Source organism: Protopterus annectens, chromosome 5.part1 (genome assembly GCF_019279795.1).
Source record: "Protopterus annectens isolate FY-2018-M chromosome 5.part1, PAN1.0, whole genome shotgun sequence".
NCBI classification, from domain to species: domain Eukaryota; kingdom Metazoa; phylum Chordata; order Ceratodontiformes; family Protopteridae; genus Protopterus; species Protopterus annectens.
In genome coordinates this window covers 574,235,514-574,256,615 of record NC_056736.1, presented here as the reverse complement: position 1 = coordinate 574,256,615, position 21,102 = coordinate 574,235,514, and the positions used below count along the sequence as shown (strand labels likewise).

The 21,102-nt window shown below is 42.0% G+C and overlaps 1 protein-coding gene across 2 annotated transcripts in view; it reads left to right on the top strand.

Annotated features, from left to right (window-relative positions):
• ZMYM2 (zinc finger MYM-type containing 2) overlaps positions 1–20,724 on the top strand; it is a 2,217,537-nt gene extending 2,196,813 nt beyond the window's left edge. For both annotated transcript variants that reach the window (XM_044073197.1, XM_044073196.1), the window contains 2 exons: positions 20,145–20,265; positions 20,359–20,724. In XM_044073197.1, the coding sequence (XP_043929132.1) occupies positions 20,145–20,265; positions 20,359–20,554 (317 nt within the window). In that variant the 3' untranslated portion in view covers positions 20,555–20,724. The remainder of the gene's footprint in view (positions 1–20,144; positions 20,266–20,358) is intronic.
• Positions 20,725–21,102: the final 378 nt, after the last annotated feature.

Genomic DNA, 21,102 nt, shown 5'->3' with positions numbered 1-21,102 from the left:
AGGGAGTTCAAGCCAGCCCAGTTCAGCAAGTGAGAGACAGTGGTGACTACGGTAGGATGCCCCTGTGGCGAATTTGGCAGTTTTGTTGTAGCAGGTCTCTAGCTTGTTTAGATCACATTGCCTTAGGTTGGTATATATTGGAGAGCATAAAGTAGGGTGGAGATAAGGTGGGAATTTGCTATTGAAATCTTTGCTGCTTTGGTGAGAAATTGCTTATTTCTGTATAACGCTGCAAGTTTTTTGTGGACTTTTTTTATGGTCATGGATATGTGAATGTCAAATTTTAGTTTATTGTCTATTTCCACTCCTAGCAATTTGGTGTGTTCAGTTGGGTATATAGTGGTGTTGTCTTTTGCTGTGATGTTAAAGTGAGAGTTGTTTTGAGTATGTTTGGTGGGTTGGAAGATGAGTAGTTTAGTTTTGTTTGGGTTGAGTATTAATTGGGCATCGGATAACCATGTTTCAACAGAGGAAAAGACTTAGATTCTGTGGCATTACTCCAGTTCCTTGAGACATGGACTGACTAATTTTTGCAGAGCTGTCAACTTTTATGATTCATTTCACTTAATGCTCTCTGCAACCCAGGTTCATGTGTTCAGACCAGTATTGGTGCCGTCCCAGTATGTCCATTCAGATGACCAAATGAAGGGTTGCTATTTGATCTCTCAACTTTGCTAGAAGGGTAAGGAACATACTGATGTTCTTCATTCCACATTGCTGCAGTCCTAACTATTGGGGTAGTCCGCTGTCCAGTCGGCCCGAATACCAAAGTATATGGCTGACGTCGGTCACGGCGCATTAGACTGACGTCAGTACGTCAGGGTACTAATGCGCATGACCGACGTCATATCCTCAGTCTTTTTTGCCGCATGGTCCGATGCAGAAGCTGTTTTTGCGAGTGCAGGTTGGCGTTCTGAAAGTTTCTGAAGTCAGAGTTTCAGACCGAATCAAAGTTGGCTAAGTACCCCGTTGGGAAATATTTTGTTTTTTCTTGCCTCAGTATTTAACCGGATGTCAGAAAAAGTGAATAACTGTATTTCTTGTGGGAAACAGATACCTCATAGGGATTACCATACTTTGTGTATACCTTGTTTAGGGCCTGAGCACGTCGTTGTTGGATGCCGCTCTTGTGCTAGGTTTAACAAACGCACTATTAAGAGAAGGTTAGACTGTGCCAGGTTAGTGTTTGGGAAGCGTTGTAATTATAAAATGCCGTCGGATGCTCCGGCCGCTTCAGCCAAAAGCGCAAGGACAAAGCAGGGAAGCCTAGAGTGGAAGAACCGACAGTCCCGGACGTCGGTTCTTTAGAAGGCTCAGTGGAGCCGGAGGTTCTGCCAGGAGTTTCTTTGGAGTCTCAGGGAGAAACTTTATTGTTACAGGATGTATCTCAGGAAGTAGGCCAGCCTGAAGGGGCTTCTCAGGTGGCTGTTCTTCCCTCTCTTCCTAAGGTGGTTAGGGCCTCGCCTTCTGTTTCTAAGGCTTCTTTAAGAGGCAGGCCTGCTTCAGCTTCAGTGGGGGTTTCTCCGAGTGTTTCAGGGTCCTTGCCTAAGAAGCATATGCTAAAAATGGCAGAGGATTTAATTACAATGATTAGAGGTTCTATGCCCCCCCCTGATAAGAGGCCTAGGGTGGAACCTGAGTTTGAGAGTTTTGAGCAATGTTCGGAGGCTTCTGAGTCTTCGGCTGAAGATTTGCAGGAGTATCCTCCTTATTCTGATTCTGATGTGGATGATTCTACTCCTTCAGCTTCGCCTCCTGAGGATTTTTCATTTTCAGAGACTCTGCATTCCATGAGGGAGCATTTTAAATGGGAAGGTCAAGATTTCTCTGATTCCAGGAAGAGGCTTAGAGAATTCTTGTTTTTACCCCAGCATAGGCCTTTAGCTATACCTCCTGTTTTGAATGTGGTAGAAGATGTTTTTGCAGAGGCTTCCCTAAATCCTGACTCTTTGCCTCCTGCCCCAGTTAAACCGGATAGGTACTATAGGGTGCCGGAAGCCCATAAGTATCTTTTTAAGAGTCCTAGGGCAGACCCAGAAACTGTCTCTCAGGGGCCTAAAGGTGTGAAGGCTTCTGTGGTTAAAAATCCTGTTCCTCCTGATAAAGAGGCAAGGGCTTTGGATAGATGGGGAAAGAAAGTGTATACTTCTTCCACTTTAGCCATGAGGGCGTTGAATTGTCAGTTTCATATGTTAAAATATCAGAATTATCTCCTTTCCCAATTGAAGTCTAAGGTGGATGCTCTGGCTGAAGGTATTGAGTGTAAAGAATTGCAGGATTTAGTTCATGTTTCTGAACAGGTGGGTAAGCATTCCTTACAGTGTGGTTTTGATGCTGTGCAGGCCTCCTCGAGGGTGGCTGCTACTGGTTCTGTTCTTCGTAGGCATGCCTGGTTGAGGGATCAGAACTTAGCTGAGCATGTTAAGACAAGGATTTTGGATGCTCCTTTACAGTCTGATGTGTTGTTTGGTTCGCCAGTGGAAGCAGTTTTAAAGAAAATGGAGGACAAGGCTAAGTCTATGCAAACTGTTAAGGATTTTTTGCAGGTGCAGCCTCCGAAGTTTAGTAGAAATTGGCCTGCTAAGGGGTGGACTTATCCTGCTTATGATTCCCAGTCTAGGGGTAGGTCTAGACGTGGTAGAGGCAGAGCTCAAGGTTCTTTTAGGCCTAGGACACGGAGTTCACCTGCTCAGACTTCTGGTGAGGGCAGGGGTCAGTCCTTTCGTAAGCAGACCCAATGACCTGCCTTTTCAGCTGCCAGTACATTCTCGCCTGGCAGCACCTTTGGGAGGAAGGCTGTCTCTTTTCAAAGAAAATTGGGATTTAATTACACAAGACAGATGGGTTCTGGATATCATTCACCACGGTTACAGGTTTTATTTCCATACCTTGCCTCCTTTCAAAGGCATGCCAGACATTCCTCCTCTACAAATAAAAGAGGCTCACAAGCAAATTTCTCTGTTGCTCCAAATAGGGGCTATTCAGTCAGTTCCTGTGCCAGAAAGGGGCCTAGGATTTTATTCTCGCCTGTTCCTAGTACCAAAAAAGGGGAACACGTGGAGACCAATTTTGGATTTATCTATCCTCAACACTTATCTGGACATTCCCAAGTTCAAAATGTTGACGTTACAACAACTTTTACCTCTGCTGGGCAAAGATCACTGGATGGTAACTTTAGATCTAAAGGAAGCTTACCTTCATGTGCCAATAAGACTAAGTTGCAGGAAGTATCTGCGTTTTCGAGCTGGAAATTTTCATCATCAGTTCTCTGCATTGCCCTTTGGCTTATCTACTGCGCCCAGAGTATTCACAAAGGTTCTGGCTCCAGTGATAGCTTACTTCAGGCTAAAAGGAATTCAAATCTATCCTTACTTGGACGACTGCCTGATTCTGGCTCGAGAAAAGGAAGACCTTCTACAGCATTTGGAATATGTCATAGCAGTGCTAAGATGCCTAGGGTATTCTGTGAACGAAATAAAGTCCAGTCTAGTACCCTCTCAAGACATGTGCTTTCTGGGTGTGAGACTGAATACAGCAGCCCAGATGGCCTTTTTAACCCCGGACAAACAAAAGAATCTTTCCAGTTACTTCCATCACCTATCTCTTCAGTCCGGGCTGACTGCAAGGACAGTCCTTCAAGCCTTAGGGTTCATGGCATCTTGTATTCTGGTGCTTCCCAATGCCAAACTGCATATGAGGAAGCTACAATGGTATCTCAAAAATCTGTGGACACAGCACTGCCAGGATTTGGACACTGTCATTCAAATAATACCTTGCATTCAAAAGGAATTTTTGTGGTGGGCTCAGGAATGTCACCTAAACAAGGGACTCTCTGTGACCCGCCAGAGGCAAGTCAGATTCTAACGACAGATGCCTCAGATATTGCTTGGGGAGCTCATCTAAATGGAAAGTGGATACAAGACAAGTGGCCTGCCAGACTACTGCATCTACATATCAACATGAAAGAGATGTTAGCAGTCCAGTTTGCATTAATGGCTTTCAAGGAGTTACTTCTTCCAGGGCAGGTGTTGATTCTAACAGACAACACAACTGTCATGTGGTACATCATCAAACAAGGGGGAACACATTCTTACCCATTGTGCAGGCAAGCAATGATTTTATGGGAGACTGCGCTCAGCTTGCAACTAACTCTTCAGGCAAGGTTTCTGCCGAGCACAGAACTCCTTAGCAGATGTGTTAAGCAGACAAATCATGGATCCCCATGAGTGGAAACTGGATCTTCATGTATTTCAAACATTGACAGTGTCATGGGGAACTCCAGACATAGATCTGTTCGCTTCTCCACTAAACCACCAGCTGCCAAAGTTTTGCACGAGGGATTTCATCACACAGCTTGGAAAGTGGATGCTCTTTCTTTCAGTTGGAAAAATCTTCATGTGTATGCTTTTCCACCTCTGCCTCTTCTCCCAAAGGTGCTTCTAAAGGTCAGACAAGACAAGCCAAGGATGATTTTAATAGCTCCAGATTGGCCTCGGCAGCACTGGTACCCATTACTGAGGAGTCTGGTAAGGAAGCCTCCATGGCCTTTACCCTTGATTCCACACCTGTTGTCTCAGAGGGACGGTCGTCTGCTCAATGTCAAGCTTCACTCTCTTCATCTAACAGCCTGGCATATTCTGTTTTGAAGGACAGCAGGTCTCAGCTTCCTCAGCAAGTTTTAAATGTGATTATGGAAGCTAGAAGACCTAGTACAAGGAAAGTGTACGCAGAAAAATGGAAGAGATTTTTGTTTTGGACTGCAGCAAAAAATTTGGAGATTTCTGAGCCTAATTTGAGTGTGGCTCTTCAATATCTTACTGAGTTATTGGACAAAGGTTTGTCTTTCTCTTCTATTAAAATTCATGCTGCTGCAATTTCAGCTCACTATGATTGTGACCCACCATTGTTTTCACATCCTTTGTTCAAGCAATTTCTTAGAGGGGCAAAGAATATAAGACCCCCACGTAGAGCTCCTACTCCTGCTTGGGACCTCAATTTTGTGTTGGAGAAACTTACTCTACAACCTTTTGAGCCTCGGCTACTGCTGAACTGAAATACTTGTCATGGAAGACTGCTTTTTTGTTGGCCATTACTTCTGCTAGAAGGGTTTCTGAGTTGCAGGCCCTTATGGCGGTTGAGCCTTTTTTGATTTTTCATAAGGATAGGGTATCATTACGCACTAATCCTTCCTTTATGCCTAAGGTGGTTTCTAGTGTGGCTTTAAACCAAACTATTCATTTGCCTACTTTTTATGCAGATCCCCAAAACAAAGGGGAAAAGATTTTGCACACTTTAGACGTACACAGGCAATTGCGTTATTATTTAAGCAGGACTAAGGATTTTAGGCAGTCTCAGCAGTTGTTTGTTTCTTTTGCTTTGAGTTCGCAGGGCAAGCCTGTGTCAAAACAAACTATTTCTAGGTGGATTGGCTTTTGCATTGCATTTTGTTATTCCCATCATGGCAAAGAGATTCCGGCTGGGATTAGGCCTCATTCCACTAGGGCTACTGCCACTTCAACAGCATTTCTAAGGGGGGTGGCAACTAAGGATATTTTAGAGGCAGCTACTTGGAGTTCAGTGCATACTTTCTCTAAGCATTACCACCTTCCTCTCTACTCTAAGTCTAGGGCTGGTTTTGCAACAGCTATTTTGCAAGGCATGTTATCAGCTCCTGCTTCCTTATGATTTGCCAGCCTCCCTTACCTCTGCTTTGGGATTCTACCCAATAGTTAGGACTGCAGCAATGTGGAATGAAGAACATAGTACAGTTTTGTACCTACCATAAATGTAGATGTTCGAGGATCCACATTGCTGCAGTCCAATTTACCCTTCCTCCTTCCCCTCTGTGTTTAGGGGTGGTTGTGTTGGTGAGGTTATATTCTGGTACCTTTGTATATATTGTCTACACTTTTGGTGCAGGTGTGTTTTGTGTTTTTGGTTGTGGCCTTATCTTTTTAGGGTCTTCTGACATCTGGGGCAAGAAAAGACTGAGGATATGACGTCGGTCATGCGCATTAGTACCCTGACGTACTGACGTCAGTCTAATGCGCCGTGACCGACGTCAGCCATATACTTTGGTATTCGGGCCGACTGGACAGCGGACTACCCCAATAGTTAAGACTGCAGCAATGTGGATCCTCGAACATCTACATTTATGGTAGGTACAAAACTGTACTTTTTCTAGCCCCTGTTATGTGGATTTCTCTACATTCCCTGATACAAGTAGGTGAGTTTTTAGGCAGTAGCCCTCAGCCGGCCTGATTATCAAAGTCTTGGGTCCTGCGTCGGTTGCTGTCTCATTTTCCATGACATCAGGTAGTCAGGGGTATAAAGCATGCAGCTGACGCCATTACATCAGTCTTTCTTGACGTGTGGTACCTGAAGCAGAAGCAGTTTGCAAGTGCAGGTCGGCCGACTCCTGAAATTTTAGTTTTCGAGGTTCAAGAGTTTCTTGCTCTAAACCGATGTCAGTAAAAGTAAACAATTGTATTTCTTCTGGAAAGCAAATACCTCATAAAGATTTTCATTCATACTGCATTCCTTGGTCTGGGCCTAAGCAAGGAATGCAGTACGAATGAAAATCTTTATAGTCTTTTTTTGCCTTATTCAAACCTTGAACTATTCATCGTCAGTTCATTTACGCTTCTAAGTACTTTGGTACTCGGTTCAATTATCCAGAAATGGCTTCGGTAAGCCAGCGACATTCCGAAAAAATGCAAAGATAAAGACAGAGACAGACCGCATAGGTCCAAAGATGCCGATGACGCTTCTCCTAAGCTAGTCGCCAGTTTGCCGGTACTCAGTGAGGCGCTTTCGCAGCCCCTGATACCCACTACTTCAGATTCGCAGGCCTCTACTGAGACCCATTCGGAGTCGTGGTATGCCGTGAGATGCTTCCTCGACTGTGGAACTTGCAGATGTCTCTACTTTGGATGGGTCCGGAGCCGCTGTGCAGGCACTGGCTTCTGAGGGTGTATTCAGGCCTACTGACTTGCATATTATACCGACGCCATCTTCTTCTTCAAGGCCTAAAATTCGATCCATGCCTAGAAAACTGATGCCCAGACCACATGGTCAAACCCCTGTGCCTAAAAAACAAATTATGATAATGGCTGAAGACCTTATTACTCTAATCAGGGGAAGCCACCCTTCCCCCTCTAAGAGACCTAGGACTGATTTTCCTTCTGATTCTTCTGATCAGGACTCTGAAATTTCTGTTTCCACTGATGACCAGGATTTACCCTTATCTACCTGTGAGGATTCTGATGCAGAGGACTCCATTCCCTCTGCCTCTCCTCCAGAGGATTTCTCTTTTGGTGAAACCTTGCATACTATTACGGAGCATTTTTGCTGGGAAAGCCTCCAAAAAGAGGCTTAGGGATTTCTTACTCCTGCCCCAACACAGGCCTTTAGCTATACCTCCTGTACTGGACATTGTTGATGATGCCTTCTCAGAATCTAGCCTGGCCCCTGACTCTCTACCTCCTGCTCCCAGAAAACCTGATAGGTTTTACAGGGTTCCTGACTCTCACAAGTTCCTTTTTAAAAGGGTGTATTCATTGCCTCTCACCTCAATATTTTTGTGTAGTATTATACTTTGTAATAGAAATTTGTTAAAATGTAAAATTGCGTCTCACCTCAATACTTTTGTGTAATATTATACTTTGTATTAGAAATGCATCATTGGAGCTTTTCTTCTCGGGTCTCCACTGAAAATGGGCCACAAGCCCAGTTGGACTAACCCGGTTAACAAATGTCAGTAAATAATAAGTAAATAAATATAAAAATCCTACTGCGGATCCTGAGACCATTTCACAGGGGCCCAAGGGCATTAAGGTCACTATTGCCAAAAATCCTACCCCCTCTGATAGAGATTCCAGGGTGCTGGATAGATGGGGTAAGAAGGTATACACTTCTGCAACCTTGGCCATTAGGGCCTTAAACTGCCAGTTTCATATGTTAAAGTATCAGCAGCATATTATTGGATTGCTTAAACAGAAAATTATGTTGATTCCTGATTGTGCTGAAAATAAAGAATTACAGGATTTAATGCATTCTGCTGAACAAGTTGGAAAACATACTTTGCAATGTGGTTTTGTTTCATTAGAGACACTGTCACTGGGTCTGTACTTAGAAGGCGTACTTCGCTTAAGGAGCAGTCTTTGCCAGATCATGTTAAGGCTAAATTGCTGGGCAACAAAGCAGAAGTACTTGAAAAGAGGGGGGGGGGGGCTAAATCTATGCAAACTGTTAAAGATTTCCTGCAAGTACAGCCTCACAGATTTAGTAGGCATTGATCCTCTAAGAATTGGCCCTTTCCTGCCTCTTCCAGGCCTTCTCAGTCCAAACCCAGAACCAGCAGGGCACCCAGGCTGCAGTCCCAAGGGACTCTCAGACTATGCAGTGGGGGGCTCCCACTTCCAAAGCAGGAAGTAGTAAGACTCCCCCCTGTGGTAAACTGTCTCAATGACTTAACATTAAACCTTCCAAGCCCTGCTCAACTGACTGTTCCTTTAGGGGGCAAGATTGCCTTCCAGGTAAAAAATTGGGATTCCACTTCCACTCCTTACCAACCCCAAACGGTTGGCCAAATCTACCACCAAATCAGTGGGCAGAGGCTCAAAAGCAAGTTCTCTCTCTTTTAAGCATCGGGGCTATTCAACCTGTCCCAGAAGAAGAATGGGGACAAGGCTTCTACTCGAGACTTTTTCTCGTTCCCAGAAAAGACAGTTCATGGCATCCTATCCTGACCTGTCTGTCCTAAACACATTTTTGGTAATCTCAAAATTCAGAATGCTAATTGTTCCTCCGCTGCTTCCTATGCTAGGCAAAGATGCCTGGTTGGCAACACTGGATTTAAAGGAAGCCTACCTGCACATCCCAATAAGGGAATCTTGCAGAAGATACCTACACTTAAAAGCAGGCTACATGCACTATCAGTTCTCTGCACGGCCCTTTGGCTTATCTATTGTGCCCACGGTATTCACAAAGTTCCTAGCTCCAGTCCTTGCTTTTTGCAGGCAAAGAAGTATTCAGATATACCCATACCTGGACTATTGTCTAATCCAGGCAGAAAGCCAGGACATACTATTGAATCATCTGGCATTTGTAAAGAAACTGCTAACTTCTCTGGGACACCATAAACGAAAAGATATCACATCTTGTACCCTGCCAGCAAATTGTATTCCTGGGAGCAAGCTTGAATACAACTTCCCAGATGGCCTACCTCACGGCAGAGAAACAAGTTCATTTGACAGCCTACTTCAAACTACTGGCCACAAAGACCCAGCTATCTGCAAGGAAAATACTGCAAGCCCTGGGGTTCATGGCCTCCTGCTTTCTACTAATTTCACATGCAAGACTGCATATGAGGAAACTACAGTGGTATCTAAAAAGCCTATGGTGTCAACATTCTCAGGATCTAGAATCAGTGATTCCCATCATACCTTGTCTACAGATAGTTCCTTTAGTAGGCAGAGGCCTGCCACCAAAACAAGGGACTGCCATTCACTCTACCCTCTGCTGTCCAAACCCTAACAACAGACACATCAGACTATGCATGGGGGGCTCACTTGGCAGGGAAGTGCATTCAGGGCAAATGGAACCCAAGTCAAATGCACCTGCATATTAATCAGAAAGAAATGTTAGCAGTGCAGAATGCACTGACAGCCTTCAAAGACCATATTCTTCCAGGACAATTACTGGTAAAGACAGACAACACCACTGTTATGTGGTACATAAACAAGCATGGAGGAACCCACTCATACTGTCTCTGCAGACCAGCCATGGCTCTGTGGAACACAGCCTTGAGCTACCAAATGCACCTACAGGCTCAATTCCTGCCAGGAAATCTAAATACACTGGAAGATGACCTAAGCAGAAATCTCATGGACCCACATAAGTGGAAACTGGAACCAAAGATATTGATATTCAACATGTTGGGAAACAAATGGGGGAGCCCAGAGATGGACCTGTGTGCCTCCACCCAGAACTACCAATTGGACAAATTCGGCACAAGGACTCCCCACAAACAAGCTTGGAAAGTGGATGCCCTATCAGTTTATGCATTTCCTCCTCTGCCTCTCCTCTCCAAGGTACTACTAAAGATCAAACAGGACAAACAAAGGACAGTACTGATTGCACCAGACTGGCCACACCAACACTGGTACCCCCTCTTGCGCAGTGTGTCACAGCTGGCACCATGGAACCTACCACAGACCCCTACCCTGCTGTCCCAGCAGGAGGGCTAGGTTCTGCACCCACAGCTTCAAGCCTTGAGCCTGGCTAATTACCTGATCTCTCATCAGTAAACAAGTGATGGATGTCATTCTGGAGGCAAGGAGGCCTAGTACTAGAAAGTCCTATGCTGAAAAATGGAAAAGATTCTGTTCCTGGAGTCAAACTCAGGGGACGGGCACAGCAGCACCCCAATTTACCTCAGATTTTTCAATGCTTAACTGAGATGCTTCACAAGGGCCTTTCCTTTTCCTCCTTAAAAATTCATGCCTCTGCCATTTCAGCTCATTACAATACAGAACCGCCCCTCTTCTCTCATCCACTGTTGAAGCAGTTCCTCAGAGAGGCCAAAAACTGAAGACCCCCCCCCCCCAGGAGAGCCCCTACTCCATCCTGGGACCACAACTTTGTATTGGAAAAACTCACTCTACCTCCCTTTGAGCCAGCTGCAAATGCAGAGTTGAAATTCCTTTCTTGGAAAACAGCCTTCCTTGTAGCCATCACTTCAGCAAGAAGAGTGTCTGAATTACAGGCCCTCATGGCAGTGGAGCCTTTCATCATCTTTCATGCAGACAGGGTTTCCCTTGAGACCAATCCCTCCTTCATGCCCAAGATGGTATTCAGTGTGGCCCCTAATCAGTCCATTCATTTGCCAACCTTCTTTTCTAATCCATAGAACAAGGGGTAACAAATACTGCATTCATTGGACGTGCACAGACCATTTAGATTTTACTTGGACAGAACTAAGCCTCTCAGGAAATCTGAACAGCTGCTGGTTGCATTTGGTGCAGGGGCAGAGGGGAAGGCCATTTCAGAGCAAACCATTTCTAAGTGGATAGGCCACTGCATTCATTTCTGCTATAAGCACCATGGAAAACCTACCCCACAGTGGATTAGACCACATTCTACCAGGGCTGCATCTACCTCTACAGACTTTCGCAGAGGTGTCCCTACCAGGGACATCCTAGAAGATGCTACCTGGAGTTCTGTACATACCTTCACCAGGCATTACCACTTGCCAATTTTTTTTAAATCCAGAGCGGGTTTTGCCACTGCAGTCTTGCAGGGCCTTATAGCTGGTCCTAATGCTACCTAATTACTTCCTCCCATCCTTAGCTTTGGGAATCTACCCAAATGTAATGAATGCAACAGTGAAACACAAAGAACATAGTACAGTTGTGTACACTTACTATAAATGTAGATTTTCTAGTGTATTCACTGTTGCAGTCCTGGTTACCCTCCCTCCAGCCCCCTCACTTCTATTGACTATACTTCTATTCTTGTTTACTATGCTTAAAGCTTTTTGGTGTATTTGCTTTTTGTTGGAGGTGTGTAACCTTGTATATAATTGCTTCCCATTATGGGGGCACCTGACATCTGGGGCAAGACAAACTGATGTAGTGGTGTTGGCTGCATGCTTTATACCCCCTGACGTCATGGAAGATGAGACAGCAACCGACGCTGGACCCAAGACTTTGATAATCAGGCCGACTGAGGACTACTGGAAGCAGAAAGCCCAAATGTGATGACTGCAACAGTGAATACACTCGAACATCTACAATTATGGTACGTGTACACAACTGTAATTTCCATTCCAAGGCTTGTTTGAATATAACCGAGGTAGAGCATTGATCACAGGACTCCAGTTAGGTTTTCTGACATTGCCTTGCACTGTCTTAATTCAGTGTCAGAAGTTGCAGATGTGGCTCATTTGCTGTTACCACAGAGACTTGAGGCATCTTCAGGCGGCTTCCGGGATTACATCACCATAGGCAAAAATGTGTATCTGTACAGGTACGCGATTTTGCTGTAATAACTGATCCTTTATTTGTAGAAAGATAGCTGTAATTGTGATTTAGTGTTTTGCTGACTTCAGCAAGACACTGAAGATGTAAAGTTATAGGTGTAAATTTAATGAAGATTCAGAAAGTGTTGTATTTGCTTTGTCGTACAAGTTGAAACAGATGAATATGAAAAACATGTGAAAGATTTTAATGCAAAAAAAATAGTGGAATATATGTCCATTTCTCCATGTTCTTTCATATTCTTTTTCCTGTTGAAGTCCCTTAAGTGTAATTTGACCTTTTTGTAATCAATTTAAATGCTGGAATGTATTTTTCTGAAGTTCTTTGATAAAGAATTTGTTACTGTGACAATTGTTCAAAGTCATGTTTGTAGGGGTGTACATGATGTGTGGTATATTATTTATGCTATGAGTTTGTTTCAAGTCGTTTTCCACAATGAACTTACCACAAGTATATTTCTTTTCACTTGAGCAATTATTTTTCCCGTGCTTTAAGCTTGGCAAATTAAGGTCTCCAATGATTACACCTGTTTGTGCATTTACAGTGCAAGTTCTACCAGGTCATTACTACTACTTGGACATTCTGTATGTTTTTGTCATTGATTCATAGGCCTTCCTTATTGTAATTGCACATATGCACTCTGTGGGATTGATTGTGTTGTCAAAAATAAGGATCTTAGAGGGTGATTTTTATAACTTGAGTACAACCCCATTGCAGACCTGAGAGGAGGCAGTGCAGTTGAGGCTACTCCTGACAGCAACCAACATACCCTCACAGGAGAACTCCATTGCAGACCTATTAAGCAGACCCACCCCCTCACCCACACACACAAGTGTATGCTACACACAGGGAAACCTTTATGGACCTGATCAGTGAGTGGGATGTACCATAGATTGGCTGTTTTTTCAGAGTAACAGTTAAGCAAATTCTGATCCAAAGTACCGTCCAGATAGTCCTGGGGAGTGGATGCCTTCTCCCTAAATTTTGGAAAGATCTGTTTCTATATGCTGACAAAACCAGAAATTATTTTGATTGCTTCCTGCCTGTCCACCCCGAGTCTAACCTGCCTTTGTAGCATTGAGGAATTGAGCCTGGATTACAGCTGAAGTGACTGGGGTTCAGTTAGTGGTTCTGGCACTGGAGGAGCTAGCTGGAGAGGAATGAAGAGGCAGAGCCCTCTCTCCTCTCGGGTGGGAGAGGGTCCACATGTTCAGGGACCATGCATAGGCAGAAATATCCCTGTTTTAGCTTACTTGTGCATGCACATGGTTGGGAGTAGGGTAAAATAGAAAAAATGTCAAACCACCCTTAATTACCACATAAATCATTCCCCCTGTAGTGCAGCCCTTGGCCTCCTGAAGAGGACCAAATGGACTAGTTGGCCAAGAAAAGAGGGGTGCATGATCAAGAGGCAACAGAGGTAAATGGTGCACCATGGTTCTAGCTGCTTGGAGGATATAACCTTTACTTCTGTTTGAACACTTTTATTCCAGAAATGTGCTAGATATGAAGGAGGCTAGGAGGCCAGGCAGCTAAGTACCTGAGAATCCTACCCTTGTAATTGTTAAGCTGGTGCCACAGGAGAAAGTTATACACCAAAAATGTCGATGAGCCTGTAGTTCTGAACTATCTGTCTTAGCTAGCTTTTAGTGGCCTAGAGTGTACCTCAGTGAAGGTATAGTTCAGACATTTCTGCTTGGATGTCACTAGACCCCACTCCCCCCCCCCCCAAGCATCTAGACTGCCAGTCAAGCAATTCTTTGTAGGCCTTCTTCATTTTAGGTCCTCCCATGTGAGCCTTAGCTCCAGTTTACAGCCTAAACTTTTTGTTGGAAAAAAATGATTTTACTCCCTTTTTGGATCAGCTGTTTCTGCTTCATTGAAATTCTTGTGTAGGAAAACCACTTTTTTAATAGCAGTGACATCACACAGGAATGTCTCAAAAGTCCTGTCCTTGATATTATAAAGAAAAAGAACCCATCCCCATTTTTCACAAAGGTAAGGTTACCATGTGTATTAATCCCGTATTTTATGCCAAAGGTGATTACAGAAGTAAACACTTAGGCATAACAGTTACCATCTTTCTCTTCCTTTTGTTCTAGGGAACAGGGAAGAATACTGTACTCTTTGGACATGCACAGTTGAGTTACTATTCAGAGAGAACTAAAGATATTAGAAGATCACTTCAGTTTTTTCCCCTTTTGATAAAGATAAACAAGTGCTAGCTCTGACAAAAAAAAAGTTCTAGTTGGATAGTAAATTGTATTAACTTTCACCACTAGGCCAGTGAGAAGTTGGCAAAGGGCAAAGTCCAGTCACACAGTACAAGAAAAATAGCTACTACTGCTGCTGCCCTCCTGAAAAGGGTTAGTGCCGATGACATTTGGAAGCACTTGTTTGGTCCTGTGCTCATACTGTCTTCAAATGCCATAGGCTGGACTTCATTTCCAGTGCAAGAACAGGGTTTGATTCAGCCATCCTGAAGGGCATGTTGCACTCCACGTATACTGTGTAACCAGTCACTCTGACATTGGTTAGTGCCAGTATTGGTAGTCTTCCCAAAGGTTATGACTGCAGCAGTGATCCACATAAGGAACAGTTTTGTAATCACATTACCATAATTGTAGTTCGTGTGATCACTGTTGTAGAGTCCCTGCCCCATCCCTTCCAAAGCTAGGGGTACTGGGGGCATTTGTGGGTACATATTCATTCCCCCTCCCTATTCCTTGCCTTCACTAGTTGTCTTCTTTCTTGTTGTTAAGGTACTTCAGGAGGCTGCAATCCCTCCATGTTGCATCCATTGTGTGTTGCTTCTGGAATGTTATAACAAATTGCGGTTTGGGAGGGCAAGAAAGAGTTAAAGATGGCCTGGCATAATTCATCTTTATATACCAGGTACATAAGGGCATTTTGAGGTAAGGTGTCATTAGCCTGGCTGAGGGAGAAAAGGCTGTTCAGCTCTGAAAGTCTAGTCAGATGTCAAACCCCAGCCTTCTGAAGAGTTCCCAAAGGTTGTGACAACAACAGTGCAACACTGCCATCTAAAGCTTGGCAGGTTGACTACCCAACTGTACTTTCAGGTAAGCAGTTAACAAAAGAGAGGTTATTTTGATTGCTAGAATGGCATGATAATGCAGTTAACCCTGGTGTCTCACTGTGTTTAGTTCTGCATTTTGTTTCTCAGCTGAGTGACCTGTGTGCAGTCTGCATATCCTCCATTGTATTTTTACAGTGTACTCCATTTACCTCCCAGAGAAGTGCCATGGGTGACTTGTTGATCTAAATTTTCCATAGGCGTGTCTGTCAAGTTTGATTTGCATATGTGTATTCTGCAGTGAGCTTGACACCCTGTTAGGTTACTTTCACTGTCTTGCATCCACTGAGTGCCTTGATAGGCTCTGACTCCCTTGCAACCATGTATTAAATTAGGCAGGTTATCAAAAAATGAATGAGTGACTCATAACTTCTTCCTATAAATAAAGGAGTGTATCACTGTATAATTTTGGTCCCAGACAGTGGATTGTTTAAATTTTCAGCTCTAAATATTTTTTATTGTCTGGGTGACTCTTATAGTAACCATGATGGGTCTTTCCTGTGTGAAAACAATCCTGTCAAATTTTTAGTATGCCCAACTTGTTAATTCTGTTATGGTGATGGGGAAGATGTTTGAGTTTCTTTTTTGTCTGGGAAAGATCCTTTTTACAAAGTAACTATGCATTTTGGCAGGAAGATAGTGTGTTTAGTTTTTTTTTGTGTGTGTGCTGAATGTATAACTTCTTATAAAGGGTTTAGTTGAACTAGGTATGTTTTGCAAAATAGCTAGGCATTTTGGCAGGAAGATAGTATGTTTAGCTTTTTTTGTGTGCTAAATGCCTAGATTCTTATAACAGGTTTAGTTGAACTTAGGTATGTTAAGTTTAAGTATATTGTGACACTACGATAATATGGTGAGAACCAGAGAGAAGTATGCCATGTTTTCTAGGGAGTTGTAAAGGGTGATGTTTTATGTGCACATAGGTGCATGAGCACACACACGTATGTATAATTTGTTTAAACCATATGTGTTTGCAGACTTTGAAGCTCCTCCCATGACTGTAAAACACACACACCAATACTAAAACCAATATATAAACAAATCCAAACCACTTGGACATAAAAAAATCGTAATATTTTAGTAAAAAACTAAACAATTTCGTTCCATAAAATTCATAAGGGTCAGAGTTGAAAACGCTGCCAAAAATCAGTCCCTTAAATTAACTTATCCTTCAATCATCTAATTAACTCTTTACATTGCATTTAACCACATTTAAAGTCATAATCAAAACCAATACGTTTCAATATCAATGCAACATGTCAATACAAAATCTAACTTCTACAATATGTAAAATATATAACACACATTCATTAAGTTCAACTGTTAAAAATGTACTGGACAAATTTTTTTTAAAAAAAAACATTTTTTATTATGACAAAAACTGTAAAAAAGTTAAATATTAGCTCTGTGCTTCAGTATACTGGTGATGGAAGTAAAATCATTTATCCTTGGTTTAATGCAGAAGTTCAACTTCAGCTGCCAAATCTGTTTCTTAAATTCCAGTAGGGTTTTAGTGTCACCCCCTCTCTTATTTTGATTTACCTTGTCAATTGTAAAGAAAATGGATTTATTAAATTTGGGGCAGTTAATAATGTGCCTACTCAGAACACCGGTAGCTTTCTTCCTGATATCATATACATGTTCCTTTATCCTGTCCTTCAACTTCCTATTGGTCTTCCCCACATAAAAGGCTGGACAGGAAGTACAAGTTGCTAAATAAACTGTGCTTGTCATCCCATAATTAAAAGCTCCAGGACATGTTATAGATTTACCGTAATGAATGACTCTTACATGCGGACAGTCGTTCACAAATCTACAGAACTTATTTGCACCACACTTATTCATCTTTATATATTTATCTCTACTGCCAGTTCAGTTTTTGGCACAGTTTCTAACCAGTTTTTAATATTTCTACCTCTTTCAAACACTGTAGTGCAACATACCCTATTCTTTCCTTTAAATCTTGTGTAAAGACCATATATTAAGTCCTCTTAACTACATTCTTTTATATTAATGGAGTCTATAGCATATGGCAAAACTAAGGCTAAATTTTTATCCCCTAAGGTGTTATGCACAATGTTGTTGCTTCCCTTACCTTGGGCTCATAACATGGGTTCAAATCTACACAATTATCCTTCAGTAACTTTGTTTTTGACCACATCCAATAGGCACTGTGAATAACCTCTTTCTGTAAATGTCCCCAACATTCATTCAACTTGTGCAAAAAAACAGCTGTCCTCACTAATAAGCCTGGAGGCTCATACCATTTGTTTAACAATGGCTCGTTTTTGATATGTTGGATTACAGTAGTCATAATTCAAGTATGCAGTGTAAAAAAGTGTCCTTTCTAAATAAATTAGATGTAAATTCCTGTTCACAAAATCCTTTCCTATCGTTATATCTAAATAATTGATGTCAGTAGGGGAGGACTGAAAAGTAAAACAAAAAAATCAGTGGTATTCTCCAAATAATTAAACTATTCAGTTGAGTAGCACTGCCTTTCCTTAAAATCAAGATGTCACCCAGAAACCTATATAAGCATGCATTAGCAAAGTATTTGGATGGAAATGTGTACTTATCTTCCCAGGTTGCCAGAACCAGATTGGCATAAAGAGGGCACACACCTCCCCCATAGCTGCCCATGCTATTTGATGATAATACTCCCCCTTAAAAAAGGCAAAATTGTTTAACAGCGGATCTAAAAAAACACTCCAAGGCATTCACCTTCTGATTGGAAAATTCATCGTAATTAACCATCATGTGGTAGAATTCCTCCAACCCAACCCGATGTGGTATAACTATAAACAAATTAATAAGGTCAACTGTGACAAAAACTGTCATCCAAGAATTCAGTCAATCTTATATTCTGCAGCAAATTACAGGAGTTGCATAAAATTTGGGTTTTATCAGATACGAAACATTTAATGTACCTGTCTGTGAAGATGGCAAGAGCTTCCGTCTTGGAGAATTTAGCCACAGCTGGTCTCAAAGAGGGATCCATTAAGTTTTTATTAATCTTGGGGACACCAAAAATAGAGATCACAGGGTTCTTGACCGTCATAAAATCAAACCCCTTATGGTCAATACTAACTACCCTGTATGATATGATATAAACAGTAATCACTTTTCCTATATGCATTGCTAATGTTTTTTATAGATGCCCTTGAATAAGTGGCTTCTTTCAATAATAATTCAGTTATCTTTGCTGAGTAATTCCTAGAATCCATAATAACTACTATCCCACCTTTATCTGGCTTCATAACATGTATATTTTTGTTCTGAACCAGATTATCCAAAGCCAAACACTCTTCCCTTGATAAATTGTGTTTAAATATGTGTCTCTGTGAAGAAATACTTCTAAATTGTTGTTCTCAGAATTTCTCAAACACTGCTACCATCGGATGTTGAGGGGGAATACAAGTACTTTTCTTTTTGACAGCTATATTCCTTGGCTTGTCCCTTGGTGCTGTAAAAAAGCAACTTTAAATTTAAACATGTGGCAAATAACTTTAAATGAACCAGGGTTGAAGCCGCATCTAATTTAAAATTAGGTACAAAAGTAAAGCCCTTCATTAACAATGACTGCACTTCCTTGTCCAAAGTCAGGGAGCTTGTATTAACCATTTTAAAGTTACCTGAAGTAATATGGTCTTCACTTCGAACATCCTTATGGGTTATCTCCTCCTACCTGTGCCTCTCCCTGACGAATGGCAGAGTAACTGTTCCAGTCATTGACCCCTGACAATTCTTTCTGATCTTCTCAATGGGGATTCGTATAAAAATGGCTTTATCTCAAGGTGGGTCGTCAGTATGATTATCCATATCTTCCTCCATGTCTTGTTCAAAACCCAACTTAGTAATGCGCTTGTCATCCCTGTGATGCCAAAGGCAACAGATAAACCTTTTTGTTTTCATACTCCTAAGAGTGTCTGATCAATTTCTGACATTATGATCCTTACTTTCTGATCAGGTTTATGAAATAACCAAGAGTAGTCATGCTTTTAGTTCTGAAAAAGATTATCCTCACAAATGTGATGGTCGGGTCAAAGGCTTTGATATCCTTGTCCATCCTAGCTGGTTTCCTTTCATTCTCTTCCCATGACTGTGCCCATTTGTTCCCCATCGCCAGGATGATGACCAGTCATGGTGCAGTGGTCATCCAGGCAGCAGAAGGGATTTAGATTTTCTGGACCTAACCCTTTTTCTAGAAACTAACATATGTTCGTAGGTGCAAAGACGTGGTCTGCCTTCTCCAGGCGCATGTGCTTCCACACACACTCCATGATGCGTTCCACATGGAGCCACTTTGGTAGAGCAAAGTACATATGTGCATGAGGGACCACCTGCTTCACCCCAGGAAGGACAAGCTGGCATGGTTCACTCAGTCCCCACCCTCCCTTGTCAGGTTCTGTGACACCAGGTCGCTGTTCGATCCGAGTTAGAGGGTTCATCCCTCTGTGCCATGGAGTATACCATATATGGATAACCTTTGCACCTCCTGTTATGTATTAATTACTTGTGAATTGTACTATTTAATTTTTAAGTCCACTGCTGTTCTTTGATCTGTGTAGATGTTGTGTACAACTGGTGAGAAAGTTAGGGCTTTATCGCTATACCTTCCATAAAACATGCCTACTTCATCCTTTTGGGAGGTAGAGTGGTATCTAGCACTTGCAGACTTTATTTCCTCCATACAGCAGAATTCCTTAAATCAGAAATTACGTTAAGTGTTTTGTATTGAGAGATGTAAGTCTTGTACAAGGTGTGCAGATTGTTTTTCAAGCTACAGGTAGGAGATGAGAGCAAAACTAGCAAGTGAATATAAGACAGTCTTTGCACCCCTGTAGATATCCAGAAGGGACCAGTCAGCACACCTTTGCATTTAACTCTGCATGACAGCTAATGCTTTGTTCCTGTTGTATAGTCAGAGGTAATTGGATAAACATTGACTTTCGCTTTTTAAATGATATATGTATTAATGTCTTTTTTTTTTTTTTTTCCTTGAATAGATAAAATATCTTCTGGAAAAAGAAAGCATGAAGATGATGAACCAGTATTTGAACAGAGGGAAAACAAGGCAAATCCTTCCAGATGTCCTGTTAAAATATTTGAATGCTACCTCTCAAAAAGGTTGCACACCTTTTGCTCATTATTTTGGTTATTTTTCACATTTTATTAAAACTAATGAAAAGCACAGTAAAATGACTTCTATCTGTCTTTTAGCCCACAGAGTCTTAAGGAGAGAATGGATGTCTTTTACCTGCAGCCAGAATCCTCCATTTCACCAGACAACCCATTGTGGTACTCCTCCAGTCCTTTGGAACGCAGCACATTAGAAAATATGCTTGCACGGATTCTTTTAGTAAAAGAAATTTATGATGAAAGAGACAATTATGAGTTGGACGAAGACACAGAATAATTAAAAAAAAACAAAACAAAAAAAAAAACTGCATTTTGGAGGACAGCATTAAAAACGCCATGCTGCTAGACCTTACTGCGGAGAAATACAAGTTTACTCTTCCTCTGCCCACGAGTTTTGTAGCAATGTACCCAGATTGGGTAGATCTTGTAAATAAACTATGTTAGTGAGTGAGTGTGTATTTTTCAGAGAGATATGAATGAATGGAAAGAAAGCAGTTGCTTTTTCTGGTTTTAGGATACTACACAAGGTTTCAATTTTCCTTTTTTAATTATTTATTTGAATAGCTCTGTTTGTAACTTTTTACATTACAAGATATGAATGAGAATGTGCCATGTGTAGTTTTTCAATAGCAGGATGCATCTTTACTGCAGCAGCCCCACTGCTTCTGAGGCTCCCTTGGTAGGGATTTGAACCATGTAACCACCAGATGGTGAGTGTTAGGACTTGCCATGTCTAAAGATTTTTTAATAAAATGAAAACTTTTTTTTTAAATTTAGTTCCTTAAGCCCACTTGGATTGTAGTAAAAAATGCCATTGGATTTGCA